Raw genomic sequence first — 23,518 nt, 5'->3', positions numbered from 1 at the left:
TTCTGTCAGAGATCCTAAGCCCTTGTGAATTTATACTAAGCATATGAGATTGCTGTCCTCATCTTTGAGCTTTGAAGCATTCTCACTTAGAAATTATAAACTGTTGTAATTAAACTAACATTTAAAAGCTAGCTATTTACCTCCTTTATAAACACAGTTTCCGGGAGAAAAAAAACAAAAACAAAAACAAAAACAAAACATTCAGCCACGGCTGAGGTCTGAAGATGTCCACGCTCTAAGCATAGAGGAAGCTGAAGCAAATGTTGTCACAGCTGACTTTCTAGGAAAGTGAACTCTTCATTATTCGTATTAGAGAGCATCATCTGCACCGACTGTATCCAAGACCTGGATACTCACTCTGCTTGGTGGTCTTGGTGGCTAAAACGGGTCAGCCAGGAGTGAGAAGAAGGTCCTAGTTAAGGAAGAGGAGGATTTCTGTGCTTGCAGCAACTTGGAAGAGAAAAGACAAAAGCTTCATGTTCTTGTTTTTAAGCACATTTTTAACAGGGGAAGAAAAAAAAAAAAGGAGGATTTTATGAAGTTCAAATTACAGCACTTCTACAATAGCATTTTCAAGTGTCACAATATCCCTGTACCAATGCCCTTCTAGACAGTCTGTTCAACTTGCAATGTTCTTATTATATAGAAATGCTAGCTTTACCAACATTTGTTTGTAACATGTCTCCATGAACAACCTCACTGGAAGAAAACCCAGCATTTAAAGTCATGCTAAAGGAAAGAGAATTATTCACCACAAACTTGGAACTACCTTTTACTTCAAGTCACAAAACTGTGTGCTTTTCCAAGGGCATGCCAGCCAACAGAAGCCATCTCACTGCAAAGAAAGTAAACAGTGACAAACTGTCTTGCTTCACTGATGGATTCATTTCTGCCACGAATAAATATGATCCTGTTTTATGAGGCCATTTCATATTAAAGAACAGTCCAGATGAGAACTTCAGAGTAAATGCTATCCTTATACACGGACTGAGCACTTTTCCTACCTCTGTGCAGAACATCTAGTATATTGCTGGTCGAAGGGGGATCAGTGATGTGACTTTTGCTGTCCCCTACAGCCCAGGCCATCCATATGAGGAACCAAAGTGACAATCTAATACTATCTCCTTCTGCTGTCTTTGAGTGGCCACCAGACTGCTTAGGCTGTGAACGCAGGACTCGCAGGAGTCTGTACGAGACATGAAAGAATCTGCAAACCCCACAGCTGAATTTATAACAGAAAATCTCTCCAAAGCATCTTGACTCCCCTTCTACTCAGGATTGGGTCTCTCAGCTCTTCTCCTGTGCATGTTCTGTAATGATCAGAATCCGTGGGAATAGGATGCTTGGCATTTCCAGAAAAGTCAGACCCTGAATGAAAAGTCTACACACAGATGGAAAAACCTACATTGAAGCCTCAGGGTGGTGTAGGGGGAAGCAATTGTCTTATTTTTTCAGCTCCTTCCACTCTTTTTTCATATTTTTTGAATTTTAGTTTAAAAAAAAAAAAAAGATACCTTATCTCAGAAATAATTAAAGGCTTTAGTTTAGCTTTGCCTTTGATGTAATAGTATCTTCATTCTGATTTTCCACGTCCATTTGTCCATTTAAAAATTAAAAGGATCATGGGACAGTTAGGAGGATAGTCAGATGCAGCAAATCTGTTTTCTTAATTTATTGGTGAAGTTTGTAATTTATGCACTTTTGAGTTGCTGCTATTTTTAAACTAAGAATTTACTCTGGGCTAGGTTATTACAAAATAGAGACTGTACAGAGTTTTGGATTAGGTCACCTGGAAACACAGTTTTCTTCTAGTGTTCAGGTTCCACTTTTTATTAAAGGTATCCTTTGGAAAGAAAAAAAAAAAAAAAAACACCATTTTTTTTGTGCCACTTACTGCTTTGAAGGTGAATGCCCTTGCTTATAATCAACTGATGAGTTCCAATTGAAAGTAAGCAGTAGTTCACGTTCAGAGAGAGCTAAAGTTTTGTTTTGCACTTAGATCTATCTTTTTGCCTACCAGATGGAGAGGCAACAACAAGGGGGCAAGGCTCAGATTATCTATAATCCCTATAAACTGGTTCCTACCTCACACTGAAAGTGACACACATAAGATACCTTTAAAAGGAGAAAGGCAGCCTTTATTTCAGATTTTATAGTGAGAGGCCAAAAGGCAAGGAGCGTGTGGGAGAATGTCTACTTTACTCAGGGAGTCCTGAGCCAGCCAGATGCACTTTTCTTCACAAACTTTTAGCAAACTGTCTGGCCTGGGTTTGTCTTATATTCCATGTCAGTGTTTTATTTATGAAAACTCTGTTTTCTGCAATAGATAAAAAAGAATATTGTGTGATTAAGGAAAAGGATTTTTAAAAACCTTTTATTATTGTTAAGATTTAGCAAGGATTTAAATGATATAAAGGTAATATATTTCATAACATTAAATGTATTTTAAAAAATTGCTCTTTGTCTTTTTTTGTTTGTTTGTTTAGTAATAGCCAAGGTAAAAATGTGTATTTGATTCAAAATAGACTTATATTTAGTTTGGTATAAAACTATTCTAAAACTCCAGCTCTTTCTCTTCCCAATTCTAGGAATTTTGTTTTTAACAGTGATGGGAGCTTTACAGACATTTCTGCAGTGACAAAAGTGAGACACCTACTTTTCTAAAAATACTCTAAGGTGAATTTCAATATGGCTAGTGCTATGTAAATTTGAAAATGAACCTGAACCTTCTTCCTGGAATCAACCGCCTTGCTTGTTGCCTTGCAAAACCTTGTCCTTCTAACTTGGCTTTCCTGGCACTCCACCGTAGGGACTTCTATGCAGCTGATGTACCAGTTCTCCTGAGATTACCCAGACAGATTTACGGCTTCCAGAAACATTTTCCGAACTCTAGGTTATTCAAATCAGGTTGGTTAAGGCTTGCCCAATACTAACTTGCAACCTGGAGCACAAATAGGAAGCAAGTAAGAAACTGATTGCACAAGGCCTAACCACATGAGGAGGTCTGGCTGAATGACATCAAGCAGTCACTGGGATTTCTTATGTAAGTAAAGCTTGAAGAAACTCCGATTTCATATCTACTGCTCCTGTTAACAAATTAGAAGAGCTGAGAGCCAAAAGATATTATGTACGCCAATTAATATTTATCTGGCAACTTGCAGCCTGTGATGGAGATGCACGTACATGGAGAAACTGGCTCTTGCTTTTGAAAATGCTTTCATGCACGTCAGCCTGGAATCAGCTTGGGTAATTAGTACGTTTGTTTATCTGGAGCAGGATTATAAGAACATTGTTAATGTGTTTTCTAGGAAGGTGTCACTTACTAGAGCAGCCTTAAGTGAGAAGATCCTTTATCCCACCCCGCTGGGGAAGATGGAGGCCTTTTAAACACGCTAGCAAAGCATTCCTACACTGCTTGTCCTGCAAAAAAAAAGGAGATTAAAGCCTTACCAGGCAGCACCTTACTGCTTTAAGAGCCCAGGGCAAGCCATAGCCTGTGGCAGGATATTTGAAAATCCATTGAAGGAACACTGCTGATGTGGATTTATGGTAATTTCTGCACAGGCCTGTGTGTTAAACTGAACTGCGTTGGCCATAATACTGTCAAAGAATATGTTTTTGGGGAGAAAACGAAGGTTTGTCAGCTAATTTATTAAATAATAAATCAGAGAAGCAAACACATCCCCCAAATCACCATTATGGAGTCCTCGTTAAGAATGTGAAATCATGCCTGGAAATCAAAAAATTGAGACTTAAATGTGTTAATGGCTGGGATTTTCACAGCAGGTGGAAGGGAGATTTGCAGCTATCAGCTTCAGCTCCTTTTGCAGACACAGGCTTTAAAGATGTATTCAATATTTGCACACAGAATGCATCTACAATAGTACACGTGAACTGAAGTCACAAAGGGATTTAGGGTGTGAATTGCCTCAAGTACAAAAATGTTGTTCTGACCACAGCAATGTACCACTGACTGGCCTTAGCAAGTCAGGAAGCTGACAGCCTTGTTTGGTACCTTTTGCCAATCTCAAATGCCATAGCTGACTTTAGTAGAATGAGAACTCTGGAATCGGGATTTTTTTTTAATATTTTATTTTTTATAACTAAGATCTTAGGTTTATATATATATTTTTTAAAGGAGAATACGGGCAAAAAGAAACAAGTCGAATGGTTCCAGATGTTTCAAATTTTGCAATCTTGGAAAATAAGCACAAAACCCGTATGTTTTTTGATTTGGTACCATCAGCCTAGAGGGCTCCTTAGTATACCTGCTAATAATTGATGCTTTTGAGAACCCGCTTCTTTGCCCGCTGGGATAAACAAAACCTGTCATGCTTTATTTGGCAATTTGTCTTAGAATGTCCACATTTACAGCTTCATTGATGGTTAGTCTTTGCTTTATTCCTGCCAAACTGCTGGGCAAGAATTAACTGGATTTCTCCATTCAGGCAAAGAGCTTTTGAGCGTTCACTGTAAGATGATTGCATACTGAAGCAACTGGTATCTTAACCCAAGCTATTCCATGATTCTTAAGTGTTCAATAGCCAGGACAGGAAGAGGGTAGGGAGCAGATTATTAATTTTTTTCACAGCATGATTGATAAAGCTTCTTATTTTAAAGAACTTATTTTAATCTTAAAAAAAAAATGAAAAAGACGAATTTTAAGGAAAGAAACCACAAAATTAAAGGTAAAAAATCACTGAAGGAAAAATTAGCAAAGTGGCAAACCCAAAGCTGACATTTTTGGCTTAGTTTAAACTTTTCTTTGCTTTCTTTCACCCTTTATAGCTGGGACTCTGTTTAATTCTGCTCATCAGGTATGTGCATTGCTCTTTGAGTCATTGAAATAACAGAATTAATTTTATATTTTTGTGTATTTTGATTTTTTGTATTATATGAAAAAGACAGAAAGCAAATACCAGCCTTAAATATTAATTGCCTTACTAGTACGAATTGCGTTCTTTTCATCCCGTATTGCTTTCTCTGTTTACCCGCCTTGGAGTCCAGCATTTTAGACTTCTAGTGGCCTCTAGTGGATCTGTGAAGTTTGTCCTCATCTTCTCCATGTGTTCTATTTAAATAAAAAATAAATAAAATTTTAAAAAGGCATGTAGTAGGCAAGTACTTCAACCCTGATCCTGCCAAACCATAGCCTGTGTTTGAAAGATGAATGCTGTCCAGCTTCTCTTAGCCTTAGTTAATAATTCAGTACAAAAGCCTGCGTGCGTTGTTGGGATTGTGGTGCAAGTCCTGATGAAGACTTGGAAGTTCCTTTGGACTCTCTTAGTTCCAGTCATACGAGATAAAAATGCTAAAATAATTAAAATAATGTAGTAGATGCTCACATGCATGCACAAATAGGACAAAACTTGGGACATCTTGTCTCTAGAAGTTCTCTAGAAGTCTGTTCTCCCACGTGCCTGGTGACAGGACGAGGGGGAATGGGCAAAAGTTGCGACAGGGGAGTTTTAGGTTGGATGTTAGGAAGAACTTCTTTACCGAAAGGGTTATTAAGCATTGGAACGGGCTGCCCAGGGAGGTGGTGGAGTCACCATCCCTGGAGGTCTTTAAAAGACGTTTAGATGTAGAGCTTAGGGATATGGTTTAGTGGAGTACTTAGTGTTAGGTCGGAGGTTGGACTCGATGATCTTGAGGTCTCTTCCAACCTAGAAATCTGTGATACTGTGATACTGTGAAGTTCCCCCCCAAAAAACAATCAAGATAGAGAAAAGGCTGACTTGCGGTTTTTTTTTCATGTAATATAGAATGCAGTTTTCTAAAAAAAAAGAGTAACAAATCTAAAAATAAAAGGTGACTATTCTGTATAAACTGTATGCAATGACACTTCTTCCATCATTGTTGGCTATGCAACAATGTATCCCTCCCATTTTATCTGAATAAGATGTGTCAGAGATAGCAAGGCAGATTTACCTCAGCTAACCCAATGGTCAGGGACAGCACAAGCTAAGGCAGGGCTTACGTTGGAAATTCCACTTGCCTGATAGTACTGGGATCTTAACCAGAATCTGGGCAATGGGAGGAGGCTGCAAAGAAAATATGTATAGAGGATGTGGAGCTGCTGGTGCCAGAACTCTGTGGAGACAGTGATAGTTGCCACAGCTTGCTTTGATCAGCACTTGTCGAATGGCACCAAAAAAACAAAGGAAGTTTCTGCAAGCCCATACTGTTTCAGTGTGGGATGTTGTGTGTTGACTGTGTGACCACTTTGTGCCAGATCTGTGCTCCTGTATGCCTTTAGATGCCACCTAGCATTTGTGCTTGGGATGCCAAAATTTCACTCCCTAGCACCCATTTAGTAAAAGTGTCTGTTTTTGAGATAGGCCACACCGTGTCCTGCACGATGGGGAGATGATACCTCAAGGGCATGTTTTAGAAATAATCTATTGTCTAAACTGGTAACAATTTAATGTAACAGGACTTTTAATTTTATTTTAACCACACGGTGCTTGCAGAATAAGAAAAGCTGAGCGCACAGATTTTGTCTTCAAAAATTGACTTCACAAGCTTTTAGTTGCAAATCACCAAATTCAGCCGGAAGCTGGAAGAAAACTATCTCGAAAAACACCTGCCGGGGCGCTTGGGGCAAATTTAGCCCCTACAACATGACTTCCCGGCCCTGCTTCTCGGGTAAAGAGCTTCAGGGCCAGGTTCCCGCTGACCCCTGACGAGCCCCGCGCCCCCAAAAAACATTGGAGCCCCTCGAAGAAATCGTCTCTGCGGCATCAGCGATCGCCTCCTGGGTCGCGGAGGAGAGCGACACCGAAGGTGCCCGGAGCTGGAAATGGCCGGGACCACTTCCACCTCCGTCCCTCGCGGCCGCCATGTCGCGGCGCGGCGGGAGGAGGAGGAGGAGGTGGCGGCCGTAGCCCGGCCCCTCATGTCGGCGCAGGCGGGGAAGAGCCGCGGCACCGGCGTCGCTGCCGCTTCCCACCCCTTTCCTGCCTTCTCTTCTCCGGCACCGCCGGCAGGGCACGGGCCTGCTCATAGTGCCGGGCCGCCGCGGTGAGAGCGGGCGGCGGGGCCCCGGAGCGGGGAGGTGGCCGGGGCTGGGGGCCGGCTCCCCGGGGGCGAGGGGTAGCGGCGGGGCTGCTCTCTGGGCTTGGGGCCGCGGGGAGGGCCGGGTTTGGGGCTGCCGACGGCGGCTCGAGTTTGTTTTGACGCCGGTTGGCTTCGCCGCGGAGCCCCAGGGGAGAGCCGAGGTGCGGTTTTAGCTCGGCGGTGCCCGGCGGGGCGGCTAATAGCGGGTCTGAGCGTCCTCTCCCTCTGCTGCCCAAACAGGGAGCCTGCGTCAGCTGCCTCTGGAAACCGGGGGTAGGTGGGATGAACCCAGGCCTGCCTGCTGAACAGCAAGTAATTGACTTATTCTGCTGTAGCCTGTGCTAACTCTGAGGTAAGAAGGACCATGAAAACAGCCAAACACCACAGCTTCGGTGCCTTTGCTGTTCGGAATATCTTAGCCTTTCTTTGTCAGACATAGCTTCTCAGTTTGTCCCTGGGCTGTCCCACAAACAGCTGAGGCTAAAAAGAAATGGAAGTGAACGTATAAATGTTGAACAATTGATAGTAACTAGAAGGACCTACCCCCCGTATTATGTGCCATTCTTTGAGACAGATTTAATATGAGGTGAGGTAATACGAAATACAACTTGGATGCAGGAGTATGTTAACAGAGTTTTGTCCTTTGGCCACTAGATAATAGTACTACAAAGACCTATTTTGGCATGAGAAACCATGTTTTGCCAAACGTGATATACCTGGCAGCAGCTGTGTGCCATATGAAGAGAGTTGGGAGTCAATAAGCATATTGAAAAGGCCCTTCTCAAATGGGTCTGGGATGCAGGTGGCAAACCTCTGGTGTGTTCATCGCACGTCCTCGTTATTTACAAATGGCTGTCGGGGAGAGCACACGTGGTGGCTGTCAGCAGGAGTAGCTGGGGGGTTGTGAGGGAGGAAGGTGGGTGTGTTTCACCTGCTTCCCCACCTGAGTGTGCCAAAATCATTTAGCGTTGAGCAGTTCCAAAGTGCCTGTGCTGTGGAGGAGCAGAACAGCTCAGGGATGGCTGCTCCGGGCCACAATGAGACGGCACTGGTTTGTCTTGAGGGGACTTCCAGTCTTGTCACCCACACAGAGGATGTAATTTAGGCTTTTACCTGAGCAGGGACTCAAGTCTGTCATCAGATAAGGTCTGTTACTTCTTGCCTTAAGAGCTGGATCCCAGGATGATGTAGTAACACTGGCGTTGGTTATTTTCAGTGCTTGCTGTGTAAAGGCATGGGAGCTGTGCTGAAGTGGCTGGTTGTGCAGATACAATGGAGGTGCCGCATGCTGACTGCTTTCTTTGTTGGCTTACGTGTGGGATTTAGTGTCCACACTGTGGAGCAGCTTAACTGGTCAGATCTGTGGCCTGCTTTCCAGTGTAACCCTGTCTGTCCCTCACTGCCATACTGCAGCGCTATCTACCTTGTGGTCTGAGAAAACAAGTGGGCAAATTTCAGATCAAAATGTTCTGATCCCAAGTTGTGCCAGGCTGTGTAGGTGCTGCACATCAGAAATATTACAATATGCACTAAAGGCATCTGAACGGTAAGTAAGAGTTAACCTGTGGGCAGTATTACTGCTGTTTCAGAGTATATTTGTGCATCCATGATCTCAGAGGGAAAACTCCTTAGTACTCTTAGCATATCTAGGCCTTTACACGCAATCTCGTAGGTTTGTCAGCCTTCGTCTCAACATCTCGTTGTTTCCAAGTCTGTTTGTAGGGAGTTGTATTAAGATGTGCACCTCTCTAGTAGTGGTGAGAACTGATGTTCTGGGTCAAGTGTGGGGACTGTTCTGCTTCTGTATTTGGTGGTGGTTCCTGTAAGATCTAGAAAGCACAAATTCCAAGCCTGCATAACAAAAGAACAGCCTGCCCAGTGATGGAATTTCTTCCTAATCCTAGTGTTTAGTTATCCCTCAGGTAACTTCACAATGAAAAGGTCTTTGCTAATTAATGAACTCCTTAACTGCGCGCATACTGAGGTCCTACTGAAGTGTTTAACTTGATGTCTTAGTTAAATGTTGTATTAATTTACATCTTATAAAGTAAATTTAAAAATAAATGTTATTACATCTTGAGTACTTTCCACTAGCTTATACATCATAGATTTTTAAAGTACTTTTGGATATTGATTTCTTCAGTTAGCTATAATGGTAATTTGTTTCCTGAGTTTTTTCAATTAATATAAAAATAGTGCAGCATAAATAACTATTCCTAGTCATTCAGGGATCGCGTTTCTTCTATTCAAAATAAGCAGCAAACAAGCAGAACCAAATTAAATGACTTGGAGATGTTAACATTAAATTTTACTTTTACTAAATCCAACTGTGGCAAATACAAGAAATAAGTTTTGTGTCTCCTCAGTGAGGAAATTAATATGTCTCTGTATTTTGAGTTCATGTGTTGAAGGTTTGAGGTTTCTTGTCTTCTGGCTCCTGTGTATTTTAATTACCTAGGTGCCGTGTTGTTCTGCAGGCTTCTCAATGTTCAAAGTAACTCTTACATAACACCGCTTTCTGTGTTTTTCAGTTCTTCTGTTAAAGAATTGAATGGTGATAGGGAGAGGGGACAAACTGAAATTGCATCCAATGTAACCATTCTTTCTTTTTGTATTGTAGTGCCATTCTAGTGCAAACAAATCACATTGGGTCATGGCAGCAGACTCTATGGAAATTGATGATGCTTTGTATAGGTAAGAATATCTGATTTGAATGTGTTACTCCTGGTGCTTCAGCAACACATGGATCTACTCCCATTAAAGTGAAAGACAAGACTTGAAAACAGTATCTGCTGCCTGTTAGGTCCAGGTGTATGTACTCGAACTGTTCTGTCCCTCACTTTAAAAGCGGAGGGGCGAAATGTCCAGCACGTGAAACTGAATCCACTTCCTGCAAAGTTTCTTAAACTACAGTTAGTTATGAGAACTGATTGGATTGCAGATATAGCACATCTTCATGTAAAACTGTTTCTTTATTGGTATCCTAACAGGTGCTTTCTGACTATTAGTGTTTTTCCAGTAAAAACGTAGTTATGTACTACAGTGTTGAACGCAGTTTTAACAGTATCAATAATGAGTGCTTTTTGGAAACCAGGACTAATACTTTTCTTGTTTGAAATGCATTCTTTTTCTTCCTGACTCTAGCGTGTTTCTCCTTTAACTAAGCAGATATTCCTCTCTTATTTGTTCCTCATTTTCTTTCAGTACAGTCTTTTTTTGCCCTTCTGTTCTATGCTATGTAGTTTACCTACTACTTTGTTTATTTCATTTATTTCTGTCTGCATGTATATCATCAGTATTTCTCTTATCCTCCAGATATCAGGGTGTTGGGTTTGGACTGGACCTTAGTTTTGCTTTTAATTTTTTATATTTTTATTTTTTAAATTTGTTATCTAGAAGTGACTTGAGGTCATTTGGCATGACAATAGCTTAAAGACCCTGTACTGGAACAAATGGTATCCCTAGAAAAACATGGTGACATGAGAAGCTTCTTTATTAAAAATAAATAAATTCACATCTTCTGTATGCTGGACAAATGAGGCACCGAATTCAGCACTTGTATGGATTTTTGACACAAATCATAGGGAAGTCATACTTGTCCATCAGGAAGTTTTACTTAAAATGATTTTAATTTAATTGTGTGGTTAGAAACTGAGAGTCTTTCAGAGCTCAGGATTTGACTACAAAAGCTGCTGCACCCTCTGATTTGAATATTTCTGGTAGCAAAGAATTTTTTTAGTTTGCTTGTCTCTTCAAGAGTTAATTCTGAAGTGATTTTTTACTGTCCTGGAAAAAATTTGCACTGCTTTTATATATAATATACATATATATATATATTTCTTCCTCTCTAAAACCCAACATTGAGAAACACTATAGTAAATGCATTTTGCTATTTCAATTGTTGGTGAAAATATTACCATTGATATGCATTTACTTCCTAAAGTACTATACAGGTCAGATCCATGTATGTTACATCCTCAGTTGCTTGATGAATGGAGGAGTGGTAAATATAGCTGTGCATGCGTCACTAGTGACGTGTTCATCTGCATAACTATTGCATATTAGAAACATATTGCATATTAGAAACTGACTGGGTTGATAGCAGGAAAGGAATAGCTACTTAAAAATGAAAATATTTTATCTTGCTCTTGATTTTATTTGTATCTTGTGTTTATTTGAATTTATCTCTGATGTAGTCGCCAGAGATATGTTCTTGGAGACACAGCAATGCAGAAGATGGCTCAGTCCCACATGTTCCTGAGTGGTATAGGTGGTCTTGGTGTGGAGATTGGTAAGTTCAGGCAACATTTATGTAAGCAGAAGCAAGTGTGTTTAAACATACTGTTGAGATTACTTCTAAAGCTTATTTTGGATGTAATAAGTACATCTGTAAAATCTGAGTGAATATATATATGTTCATGACACGTAAGTAACATAGTTGCTGGAAAGATCTTGGGCTTCTGTCAAATTATCTTCTTAATAGAACAAAGTTTTAAATTTTATTTTAAAATATGCTCCCAAAGGCCAGATAGCTTTACCCAGTGTCTTGTGTCTTGGGTGAAGGTTGAGGTTGGATAATCCAAGTTATTCCTTTAGGCTTCAGTGTCGATGAACCTAATGTAGGAATAGCCATAGACTGAATTATTCCCGTGTAGGAAATGGGGGTATGAAGGCGTAGGGGAACAGATGCAATTTGGTGAAAAATGCATAATTGTCCCAGTGCAAGAGACCCCAATAACCATTTCCTTTACTCTTTAAGAACCAGCCAAGACTAGTCTTGTCTGTACCTGGGGTATTACCCTTTCAGTTGGCTTTGATGGGACTCTGCACCAGATGCCAGAATTGATCTATCAAGTTCTGCTGTTTATTGTCATTAGTGTTTCTGTAATCACACTTGTGGATGAACAGCTGGTGAACGACAAACGTAGAGAGCCCTTTTAACCTTGCTCATGTTATTCTGCTTTCAGTCGTGCTGTAGAATACTTAAACCAAACATAAAAGAAAACAAACCCTTAAGTTGTGAAGTTCTTAGGAGTGACATACTGTTACTGTCCACCCACATAACTTTTCACTTACAGCTTTGCAAAAAATCTGCAACAGTCCCTCTCTCTTTTTGTGTGTTTCTTTTTTTCAGCCAAAAATATCATTCTGGCTGGGGTAAAGGTATGTAAAACAGTTCTGTTGTTGGGTATTCTTAGGTGAGTGGGAGGGAAGGGGACAACACCACTAGCTAACTAATTTTAAGTTTCTGAAACTGTCTTTCTCTGGGAGGATTGCAAAAAAAATGAGGACTCTAGAGCAAAAACTTTGTCTGAATGTTCTAGTAGTAAGGTATGGGTCTTGCTTTAGTGTGAAATCTGAGTTTTTGTACCTTTGGGGATTCTTAGTAGAAGCATTCTGAAACTTTTTGCTCAGGTAGATAATGATAGGACAAAGCGGAATTGTTTTAAACTAAAAGAGGGGAGACCTAGATTAGATGTTAGGAGGAAATTCTTCTCTCAGGGTGGTGAGGCACCGGACCAGGTTGCCCAGAGAGGCTGTGGATGCCCCATCCCTGGAGGTGTTCAAGACCAGACTGGATGAGGCCCTGGGTAACCTGATCTAGTGGGTGGCATCCCTGCCCATGGCAGGGGGGTTGGAACTGGATGATCTTTAAGGTTCCTTCCAACCCAAGCCGTCCTACAATTCCATGAAATACCTCATGTAGTATTTCATCCAGCTGCTCAACAGGCATTGAATTCACAAAACTCATTGACAAAGTCACCACTCGTAAATGGAGTGATATAAAGTGAAACGCCAATCTGTTCAAAATGTTATCGTAGTCTGTCACCTGCCAGAATCCATTTGTATAGAATTTAAAATGGTTGGGTGTTTTAGTCCGACAACTGCTTTTGTGCTGCTGGAATTAATGTTATTAGAGAAGCCTTTTAAGGCTGTTTCTTCCAGTCACACACAAAAATCCGCTTATTTATAATTTTGGGAGATTGTTCAGTTACAGATTGCAGTTGTGCTTTAATTGCAGTGTGGCAAAAATCATCCTCAGTATTTACATACTCTCATCATTGCAAGCTGCAAGGAAAATACTTAATGTAATGCGTCTTTCAGATGCACTCCTCTCTCTCAAACAGTAAGAGTTTTCTTGGCAAAGGGGATGGAGGAGTTCGTTCCTATATATGGTACAACTAGGTCTTCTGCAATGCTAGTCCACCAGCTTTTTTATGGGGATTAATCCATCATTTTGGGTGCTAAAACCATGTATACTTCTTCCAGTAAATGCTTTTTCTCTTTCTTAGGCTCTTACAGTTCATGACACCAAGCAATGCACAAAATGGGATTTAGGGATCAATTTCTTCATCCATGAAGATGACATACTTAGTCAAAGGAACAGGTTGGTGAAGTCTTTGGGGTGAGGGAGGACTGAACTTGACTAGGACCAACAGTCTGATCAGTGGCAAAAATAGCAGTTCATTGTCTAAGAGCTGTTAATAATATCAGGTACTTGTTAACCCCCTTCCTTTGGAGTTGCTGGCTTTGAGTACAGTGCCGAGGTAGGTATCATGAGAAGTCTAGGTTGGGGCTGGAATCCTGAGTCAAATATCTCACTTCTTGCAGCTGGGAGCTTGTAACGTTAATTTAGTAGTGAGGGCCAGGGCGTATTTTTTTCTTAGACTTTCTCAGCCACCTTTGCAAGACTAGAATGTCTCACTGTCTGTTGGACAGAGCTGTTTTCCTCAGACCTCCTAGGAAATTAAGTGTGAAGAAATGAGTTGCTGATTGTCACCAGGATACTTTCTACAGGACACCTGTAGGGTGTTTGTAGTATGAAATTTGGTTTAGAAAATACAATTTTGTAAATGCATTAAAAAAAACAACTTGAAAATTCTTTCAGGGCTGAGGCCACACTTCATCGTATTGCTGAACTTAATCCATATGTCCACGTAGCAGCATCAACTGTGCCGTTAGAGGAAAACACAGATCTGTCTTTCCTAAAGCAGTACCAGGTATGTCACTCTTAATTTGAATGTCACAGTATTTTGCTCAGAGCTTTTAATATAAGTAAATAAAATGAAAGCAAACTTTGAAGTGTATCTTGAGATGATGGAAAGAAAGAAACGTGTCTTTCGATGAATGAAATGGTCATGCTCATATTTTCAAGGCTAAAACTGTTCCTATCAATTTACTTTGTCACTTATGGAATTTATTATGACAACAAATAGCTAGTTGAGATTGCTGTACAATAGTTTTCTTATTTGCAAGACAAAACTGACTTTTTAACAGTCATATTGCACAGTGTCCTACATGTGTTTTGTACATTGTATTCCATGCAGTAGAAACTCAGGCTGTTTAATTAGGTCGTTTATGTATGTATCTGTATATCTAGTGAAATGTAGTGGAAGGAGGATTTTTTCAGTTGTTCAGTCAGCTGTCGTCTGCCTGTGTGCATGGCTTGGGATAAGTTGGCGGCTTGTACTGCGTGGCTATTGGTTACACCCAAGCTAACCAAATTTCCGAATGCCCCAGCTACAGTGATATGTGTATAACTGAATTGGGACACACTGCATAAGCTTTGCAACCCAATGTTAACCTGAACTTGAAAAGAATGCTTGCAGAAACTGTGTTATGTCTGCAACTTAATGAACACCAGTACTTGAATCTTGTGCAGACCTCCTGGTATGCACTGGCACTACTGTTTGTTTTGCGTACTTTAATCTTGAAATTCAAGAGCTATGTTTTCTCAGAAATTACCTGTAACTGTTTTCTTGAGTATTGTAATTAGGTTTGGAGTTTCAAAGTTGTGATTAAAAAGTGAGAATTTGCTGTTCCTGGTCCCGTTCATCTTGCTTCAAGAACTTGTGGAGCAGTAACCTATCTGATGAGAAAACTGACTTGAGACTGCTTTCTCTATTATGTTGGGAGTAGTAGGGAAAGGAATTCTGGACATTCAGGGTGCCAAAGTAACTTACTGTTAATACTAGCTTTTCCATACCCTAAAAATGTTGATTGCTTTCAGTATCTCAGCTTTATTTGTGTTCTTGTTCACAGTGTGTCATACTGACTGAAGTAAGCCTATCGCTACAGAAGAAGATTAATGACTTCTGTCATGCTCAGCAGCCACCCATCAAGGTAACAGAAAACTTAAACACACAATTAATCCATACAGCAAGCATTCTACACCTCCAGCATGTTCTATCCAGAAACTGAGAAAGTGGGTTATGAGGTATATAGTTTTATGCAGATACCACAATGACAGAGCAGAATGAGTTTTTGGGAATATGCTGCTGCCATTCTGTTCTGTGAGTGGTTACCCATGTAACAACAGACACGCAGCTTGGTTAATATTTTGGGGGGGGGAGGCAGGGGGGAAGGGGAGGGAATCTGCTGGTGAATAAATAGTTTTCACTGTTAGCTCAAAACCTCTGTTATGAGAGAACAGGGTGAGACCAAATGTAGCAGTAGTAGAAATGGCAGTACTTCATTGCCTATTGCTATGACTCCTGGTTTTTGTGTAGAGGTTCTGAAATGCTGATGTGAGTTCAAATAGGTCATTAATGCTGTGCTGTAGAGTCAGTGACCTGGGTGTATGTCACAGGTTTCCACCAGAGCAGAAGTTACACCTGCTAGCCTTGGACAAGGTTGGATGTTGAAAGTTCATTCCTTTGGTATATACTGTTTTAGGGATACTTACAATTTTTACTTTGTCTTGCAGTTCATCAGTGCAGATGTGTACGGAATATGTTCACGTCTGTTTTGTGACTTTGGTGATGAATTTGAAGTGCTGGATACAACAGGAGAGGAACCAAAGGAAATCTTCATTTCAAATATTACACAAGTAAGGGATAGAAGCTATTGTGCTGGTATAACTTTGCTTTGTTATGACTCATTATTGTCTAAATGACCAAGCAGAGCATTTCAAGTTACCAGCCTGGTAAGCAGTTGAAAACTGCATAGCAGAGGCAAATCAAGCTCCTCTATAGTGTCTACGTCAAAAACAGTCAGTGATGAGTGCTGACATCAGAGAGCATGCAGATGTTCCTTGTCATTGCTTGAAATGTAACGTAATAACATTGAGGCTTTTTTTTCTTCTTGAAAGAAAGAGTTGAAGTGTGTAGAGGAGATATAGCCTTGTTGTGGGAATAGGTTAAGTCTTCAAAACGAGTTTCATGACTAAAATAGTCGTGACTAGAACAGTCATGAAACTAGCCCTTTTTATGAGAAACTACATCACACATAGAGGACAACCACCAGAATGATCAAGGGGATCAAGAGCCTGCTTTGAGAAGAAATTTAAGAGTTGATTGTTTTAACCTCCCAAAGCAAAGGCAGCAAGAAAAGGATGTTATGAATAACACTTTCAGTGGAGAATATTGGAGAGTATATCTATTTGATCTTGTATTTTGTAAATGTAAACGATTTTGGCTCCTCTCAACTCTGTTTGGAAGTCCATACAAGAACCTTATTCATCCAGTAGCAAGTTTTTTGTCATATCTCCACTCTAGATGTAACAATAATAAAGATAGAAGGGGTTGTATAACAAATGGTATTTGATCTGAATTAAAGCTCATGACACGATGATTTGGGCAGCCAGTTCTTTGGTGTCTTTAAAGTGGAATGAATGATTTGATCCTCATTAATTACATAAACTGTACACAGTTGTTTCACATCTTGTCCTAACTACATGCCAGGGTAAGGAATATATTTTTCTTAAATTCTTTCTTAATTGATAATCTGATACTTGAGTTTAGTTGTACCTTGCTTCCACTTTCTGAAGTGGAAATATTTTGAATAAATCCCTTGTTATGGCAGAAATGAGGCACTAGAAGCGTTAGCTGCAGCTTCAATAGACAAAAAGCTTTTTGTCTATGATAAAGCATGACTCCTTTATACAAGACTCCTTTCTCCTTCCTAACTTTGCCATTTTTGCTTTCAGTCAAATCCTGGCATTGTCACTTGCCTTGAAAATCGTCCACACAGGCTTGAAACTGGACAGTTCTTAACCTTTCGTGAAGTTAACGGAATGTCATGTTTAAATGGGTCCACACACCAAATAACAGGTAAATTGTTTCTGACTCATTTGCAATATACTTATTTTTTGGCCTTTTTTAGTCCACTGCACTGTTATTGTAGCCAGAAGAGTTCTGGGTTGTACAGAGCTCACATGAAAAATTGCCATCTGGCATGGAGGTCTTTCTAGCGTTGTTTCATTTCCATTTTGTGAAGCTTTTCTAAACTCGTCTTGCTCCTTAAGAAGTAGTAGAAACTACCAGCTAGTAGAAACTAGTTGGCAGTCTCTGCGGTGACTGACAAAACTTCTGATTTTTTGGGGTTGTGTTGTGTTTTGGTTTTTTTGAGGGCCCTGTAAAACCTGTTTTGGACTAAATTAACACCACTGTGTATGTCACTGTATGCCTTGTAGTTTCTTGGGTGATAATGTAAGTGTATTGGGATGCATTGACATCACTCAGTTTCCGAGCATGCTTTTGAAATATTTCTCATGAACTGCCATTTAACTTGCTTTCATCTTCATCGTGTAGGTCTCAAGGCCTACTACTCAGTTCATTTTGGATGATGGGGAATCACCCAATTGAAAAGGAGGGAGAATGGGTATTAGGAGTTGTGGAGTTGTTCAGTTGTTTTTTAGTACTTTGTGGTCTGAGATAAAAAATTGTACCCTCAAAAGGTGGTTGAGTCTGTTTTCTCTGGACTCATTTATTTGTTTAGCTAGTTCTGATGCTATTTCTTCCTCCTAATCATGGCCCAGCTTTTGGTTTCAACTTTCATGTCCCGTGAGATACCAAAACATTTGTATGTTGTCTTCTTTTATCTCGGTGATGCTCCAGGTGGTAAAAGAAGACAAGATTTAACTTGCTTTGCTTGGCAGCTGGAGCATTTTTCTTGATTTCTTGTGGTTCTAGTCACTGGGCTAAAATCCTACTCTGACTGGTATATTGGACACTGCTGTGCACAGTCCAAATAAAACTGAATGATTTCACTGTTGTTACAGAGCTGTGGTCATCAGAATTCTTGTTAAACCTGCTGCTACTCTAAAAAGCTTATTTCATCACAGATCATGTGAGAGTAATACTTTGTCCCAGAACCTTGCACTGAGAGACAATCCCATTAGTTAGGAGGATCAGTTGTATTCACAGTTTCAAAGCAAAGTTGCATGCTAAAACATTAGAACATAAACACTGGGGGAAAAAAAATAACTCTTTATTGTTTGTAGAACTGTAACATGCATTGTCACAGTGTTTATTCTTTCTTCTTTCCAGTGGTGTCACCTTACTCCTTCAGCATTGGTGATACATCAGATATGGAGCCTTACTTGCATGGTGGCATAGCTGTCCAAGTGAAGACCCCCAAGATGTTTTACTTTGTAAGTGTGCCTTTACACAACCAGGTTCCTCAGTGATAACAGTCTAAGCACTGAAAGCAGAGTTCAGGAGATACATGTTTTGGTTAACCATGATACAGGTTTACAGTTACTGGGTAAGGATAGTGTTACTTATTAATAAAACACGAAGAGTAAGAAATACTTTGAATTCAAAGTTACTGGCCAATGTAGGGGAGGGGAAATAGGGGTGGCCTATCCCTGTAGTGCTGGGGAGTCCGTGAAAGTCTACGAATATGTGGTTTCTTGGCAGCCTTCTGAGAACAAGCAAGAGTGGATGAGTTTGTATGAGAGGGATAGCAAGGCACATGGTGCTGCGATCCATTTTGAACCCACAGAAAATAAATCTTGGCTGCCTTTAAACATCCTGGTAAAAGCTGGGAGTAAGGATCAGCTGCTGGTGGTATGAAAGTGCCCAGCTCAGTGTGTGGGCTGTGTCTTGTCTCTGCAAACCAGTGGCTTCGTGTTTCTTGCTGGATTGTGAAGTTTTTACAAGCACACTACCAGTTGTGAAATCTTTGGTAGATGACAATAGAGCAGTTCTGGAAATGAGTCTTGCCAGTGCAATGTAAAACATCTCTGTGACACTTTTAACTTACAGAATTTGCGGTATGTTATTATTTTTTGCATCTTTCCAGGTATTAGTAATGAAGACGGTAATAAAAATGCTAGTGAGAAAGGATATTCAGTTCTTAGTCTCTTCAGGAAGAGAATTGTCTTGTGAGATAGCAGTGACCATCATGTCCTTCAGTAACTGTTATTTTCATGCATTCTTTTTTTCCAGGAACGGTTGGAGAAGCAGCTAACAAATCCATTATGCCTAGTTGCAGACTTGAGCAAGCCTGAGGTAATTAATATATGGGAATGTTTTAACTCTAAAACAAAGAATGTGATCTGTAGCTTTATATGTACAACAACATATTTTTAACTCTTCTGCAGTAGTTAAAATGAGAATTTAAAGTATGAAATGAGAGTAGGATATCAGTTTGTGTGTTCACACAGAACGTACGTTATGGTTTAGATCCCTGTAGAAATTTGTTATCCACTTCTCTGTAAATCTGCTGTTTAAAATCTTGGGTTTTCATAACTCTTTAATGCATGGGAGTATTAATTTTGCAAGAGAGAATGATTTTTCTTTATCGATGATCTTTGGTTGATTAAGAAAATACGCCAAAGTCAGGATAATCTAGAAAAATTACTTGTAGGAAACTGCAGTTAAGTGTGAGAATATATTTTTTCGTTGAAAAAAAGTTTCAAAAGTATTTAAAATCCAAAATAAAGCTACCCGTATTTGCCTCTAACACAATTTTACTGAAGTATTATTCATATTCAAGGAATGTAAGTCTTGTCCCCATTAAAATCTTACGCTAAAAAAAGGTTGATCTAGTGATTTTGTTGTTTGTCTAATAATGTAAGATCTAGCTTGTCTGTTCAGATTTTCTGCTGTTGATCATTACTGTTGGGCTTTGATATTGAGGCTTGGCAGAATGCAGTACATTCTAACGTCTAGGTAAAAGAAGATTACCATGTTTTCCAATTTTAGTACTAAATTCTTTTGGTGGACTCTGTAGTTGAAGTTGGTTGAAGTGGGTGCTGAATGTGTGTGAAGGATATTGTGTTACTTCTGAGCAATGTTTTATGAACCCATTTTGTAAAATTGCTAGCGGAAGATACCTCAAGTTGGCTTTTTAATGCTACTCAAAAACTTTTTTGGAGCTGTACAGTTAAGAAACAAGGAAGTGAAAAGGTAGCAGAACCGTTCAAATAAACAGTTGCTTTTGTCTCCTCCAGTTTGAGTATGTAACTCATCAATGTGTATTCTTGTCTTAACAGGCACCTTTGCAGATCCATGTTGCCATGCTTGCCTTGAACCACTTCCAGGAGAACTTTGGTCGCATGCCAAACATTGGGTAATGTAGCAGTCTTGTGTTTGCTAAGTCTTCAATCAGATCTCTCCTCTGGCTTGATGTGCAGCAGCATTCCTTGTCTGTCTAGTACTTAAGAGATGACATAGAAAGGAAAAGCTGAAATCTAGATGCAAAATGGTACCTGTCTGGGCTTGAACAAGGTGTTTTCAGTGTAGCAATGGCACTTTCTTGGGCCTGGGTAGACAGAAAATCCAACTACTTCCTTCTGAAAGCAGTCCTTCTCTGTTCCAGTTTCTTCACATTTAAAGGTTGAACTGGAAAAGTTGTTTCAGCGATTCCTGAGTTATCCTGCAGCTTATGGATTTAAGAATCTGAAGGCTTTGTTTTTATCAGTAATTTTTTTTCAGTTGTAGCTCTTTACGTGCATAATTTTGAAGCAAATTAGACAAAGCTACTTACAAAGTGTAAGTCTCAGCAGCTGACTTGCATATGGACTTCTACACTGAGACTCTTATTCTTGAGCCAACCTTGACATTTAAACTGCTTTTTAATGATCAATATTAAAGCCAATACAAATTTCCAAACTCTTCCTGCTGTAGCAAATGGCTCATTCTCCATTGATTATGTTTTTAGGACTATAGAATGTTTAAGTGATCATTATTGTTTCTACTCTGGTGTCTAGATGCCTTCAAGATGCTGAGGAAATGCTGAAAATAGCCATGTCTGTAAGCAAAACACTGGAAAACAAAGTGAGTAACAGATCACTGTCATTGTGAGTAATTTCTGATGCACTCATTTAGTTGCCTAAAGGTTGTGCTTTGGTTTTTGGCCCTTGTTCTGGTCTTTGTATCCAGCGATGGATTTGCTGACTTTATGAAGGCCACACAAGGTGACACAGTGGTGTATCAACACTGGTTCAACCAAATGGTTGCCTGACATGAGTGTTGAATCCATGTGGCTATGTGAATCCAGTTTCTAGATAACTGATTGTTCGATGTTCAGGGTATGTAGTGGATCTGCCCTAGCTGGAAATCATTTTTCTAGGCAGAGTGAAGTAATTTATTTTGCTATAGATCAATAGCTATGGCACTGTAAAGTGCTGACTTGCTCAGTTGATGGGATAAATCTGTTGTTACTGTGTCCTATTTTTCAGCCTCAGGTAAATGGAGATATAGTGAGATGGCTGTCTAGAACTGCTCAGGGATTTCTAGCTCCTCTGGCTGCAGCAGTGGGTGGTGTTGCTAGTCAGGAAGTCCTGAAAGCAGTAACAGGAAAATTTTCTCCATTACAGCAGTGGGTAAGGCGTTTTTCTTCTTTAGCTTTATTTTGATGGTGATGTAATGAATGTACGGTTGTATGTGAATGTTGTATGATCAAAAGAGCTCGAACAACTTTCTAACAGGAGGAAAAAAAGGACTTGAGACTGAACTTAGGGGAAAAAAAATGAAGGTTTTGTTTCTATAATGAAAGTGCAGCAATTTTAACCAAAACTTTCATATTTGGGATTCAGACATCATATTATTTTTTCTATAAGCAAGGCAAGTGTTGGCTTGTCAGTACAGAGTTGCAAAGGTGTGTTATGGTGCAGAAGCCTGCTGAAGCTACTGTACTTTCAGGACCCACAGGGCAAGTGTTAGAATAAAGTTAGATTAAAAAAGTCACAGTCCAATTTAGAGAATCACAACCCTCTGGTTAAAAACATCACAAGTCAAAAGGTTGTGCCTCAGATTTCAGTGAGCTTTTCTCTGTGTCCAGGCACTTTTTCCTGTCCACTAAAGTTGTGTAGTGAACTGTAATGAACCGAATGCTGTATAGTCTTCCATTGACAATAAAAGTTCAGGACTTGTAAATTTCTTGACTCTGTTGTGCATAGAAAATATTTACGTTATTTTTTTAAACTAAATGTGATTTTTTTCAGTTTTTAATTTATTTTTGTTTTTTACAGTTGTACATAGATATGTTAGACATTGTTACACCTCTGGAAAAGATGGGCTCTGAAGAATTTCTTCCACGGTAAATATAAATACAATCTGCTGTTTTATGTACTTTCCATATCTGAGTCTCAATCAGGAGTTCAGTGCAGCCTTCTGGAGGAGGACAGGTTTAGGTTTAAGAATGTGTGTCCTATTTGAGTGTGGGAGGAATAGGGATTTTCAGGGGCTCAGTCTCATTTTCTTAATTTGCATCGAAGTGCAGTTTGGCAACAATGATACTAGCATGATAAATGTCAGCTTGCTACTCTTCTGTTTTTTTTTCCTGCCCCTCCGTAGGGGAGATAGGTATGATGCCTTGAGGGCTTGTATTGGAGACCCTCTGTGCCAGAAGCTGCATAATTTGAATGTTTTTTTGGTGAGTATGCCTGAAACTGTTAGGCTTTTTGCAAATACTCTGCTAGTACAGCTAATGTCACTTGTCTCAAAGATTAAAAAAATAATAAATTAGCCCTGATTACTTGTGCCACTGCAGAACAAGTGGTCCAAACTTGGCATAGACACCCATATAATAGACAAGTCCTAAGCTGTGTGGCACATGGTGTCCTGTGCAGTGCTTGACTTCTGGAGCTAGCTTTGTGTCTAGGAATCCACTTGAATCTTGAAAACCTCTAAGGACAAAGGTTGTACATCTCTGGACCAGTTCCAATGCCTGTTTAGTCTTACAGAAGAAAATGTTTGCCTATGCCAAGTCAGAACCTTCTCTGTCTCTTGTCTGTCTTTTGATCATTATCTCTCATCCTTCTGCTGTGCACCTCCATAAAGAACCTGGCTTTGCCTTGGCAGTAACCTTCTCTTAGGAATCAGAATCCTGCTATTAGGTCCACCTTAAACTTTCTCTTCTCCATCTTGGGGAAGTATGGATCCACTGTAATCTTTTAATAGGACAGGTGCTCCAGCCCCCTACTTGGACTTGCCCAAGGTTTTCATCACCTTTTTTTTGTTATTGGAGGGCCCAAAACTGGACACTATTCCAAGTGTGGTCTAATGGCTGCTCAGTAAAGGGGAATAATCAATTCCTCAATCTTCCTCGGGGACAGCTCACAGAAGTTTACAGTTCTAAAAATGTCATTTTCTTTAGGTTGGCTGTGGAGCAATAGGCTGTGAAATGCTAAAAAACTTTGCACTTCTTGGTGTTGGTACTGGGCAAGATAAAGGATTGGTAAGTCACGTACATCCACTTTGCTTTTGAAAAAGTACTGTAGCAAGGA

General features: G+C 40.0%; 1 protein-coding gene across 1 annotated transcript in view; it reads left to right on the top strand.

Annotated features, from left to right (window-relative positions):
• The first annotated feature begins 5,949 nt into the window (after positions 1-5,949).
• The window catches only part of UBA6 (ubiquitin like modifier activating enzyme 6), a 34,090-nt gene continuing 16,521 nt past the window's right edge, over positions 5,950-23,518 (top strand). The window contains exons 1-18 of the mRNA XM_083834817.1: positions 5,950-7,023; positions 7,300-7,411; positions 9,680-9,753; positions 11,256-11,350; positions 12,194-12,222; positions 13,353-13,447; positions 13,949-14,060; positions 15,103-15,183; positions 15,767-15,889; positions 16,988-17,111; positions 18,330-18,433; positions 19,233-19,295; positions 20,282-20,358; positions 20,999-21,065; positions 21,470-21,613; positions 22,262-22,329; positions 22,587-22,665; positions 23,389-23,469. Of these exons, the coding sequence (XP_083690943.1) occupies positions 9,713-9,753; positions 11,256-11,350; positions 12,194-12,222; positions 13,353-13,447; positions 13,949-14,060; positions 15,103-15,183; positions 15,767-15,889; positions 16,988-17,111; positions 18,330-18,433; positions 19,233-19,295; positions 20,282-20,358; positions 20,999-21,065; positions 21,470-21,613; positions 22,262-22,329; positions 22,587-22,665; positions 23,389-23,469 (1,383 nt within the window). The 5' untranslated portion in view covers positions 5,950-7,023; positions 7,300-7,411; positions 9,680-9,712. The remainder of the gene's footprint in view (positions 7,024-7,299; positions 7,412-9,679; positions 9,754-11,255; positions 11,351-12,193; positions 12,223-13,352; positions 13,448-13,948; positions 14,061-15,102; positions 15,184-15,766; positions 15,890-16,987; positions 17,112-18,329; positions 18,434-19,232; positions 19,296-20,281; positions 20,359-20,998; positions 21,066-21,469; positions 21,614-22,261; positions 22,330-22,586; positions 22,666-23,388; positions 23,470-23,518) is intronic.

This window comes from Anser anser (genome assembly GCF_964211835.1).
Source record: "Anser anser genome assembly, chromosome: 4".
Classification (NCBI taxonomy): domain Eukaryota; kingdom Metazoa; phylum Chordata; class Aves; order Anseriformes; family Anatidae; genus Anser; species Anser anser.
This window is presented reverse-complemented; position numbering and strand designations above follow the sequence as displayed.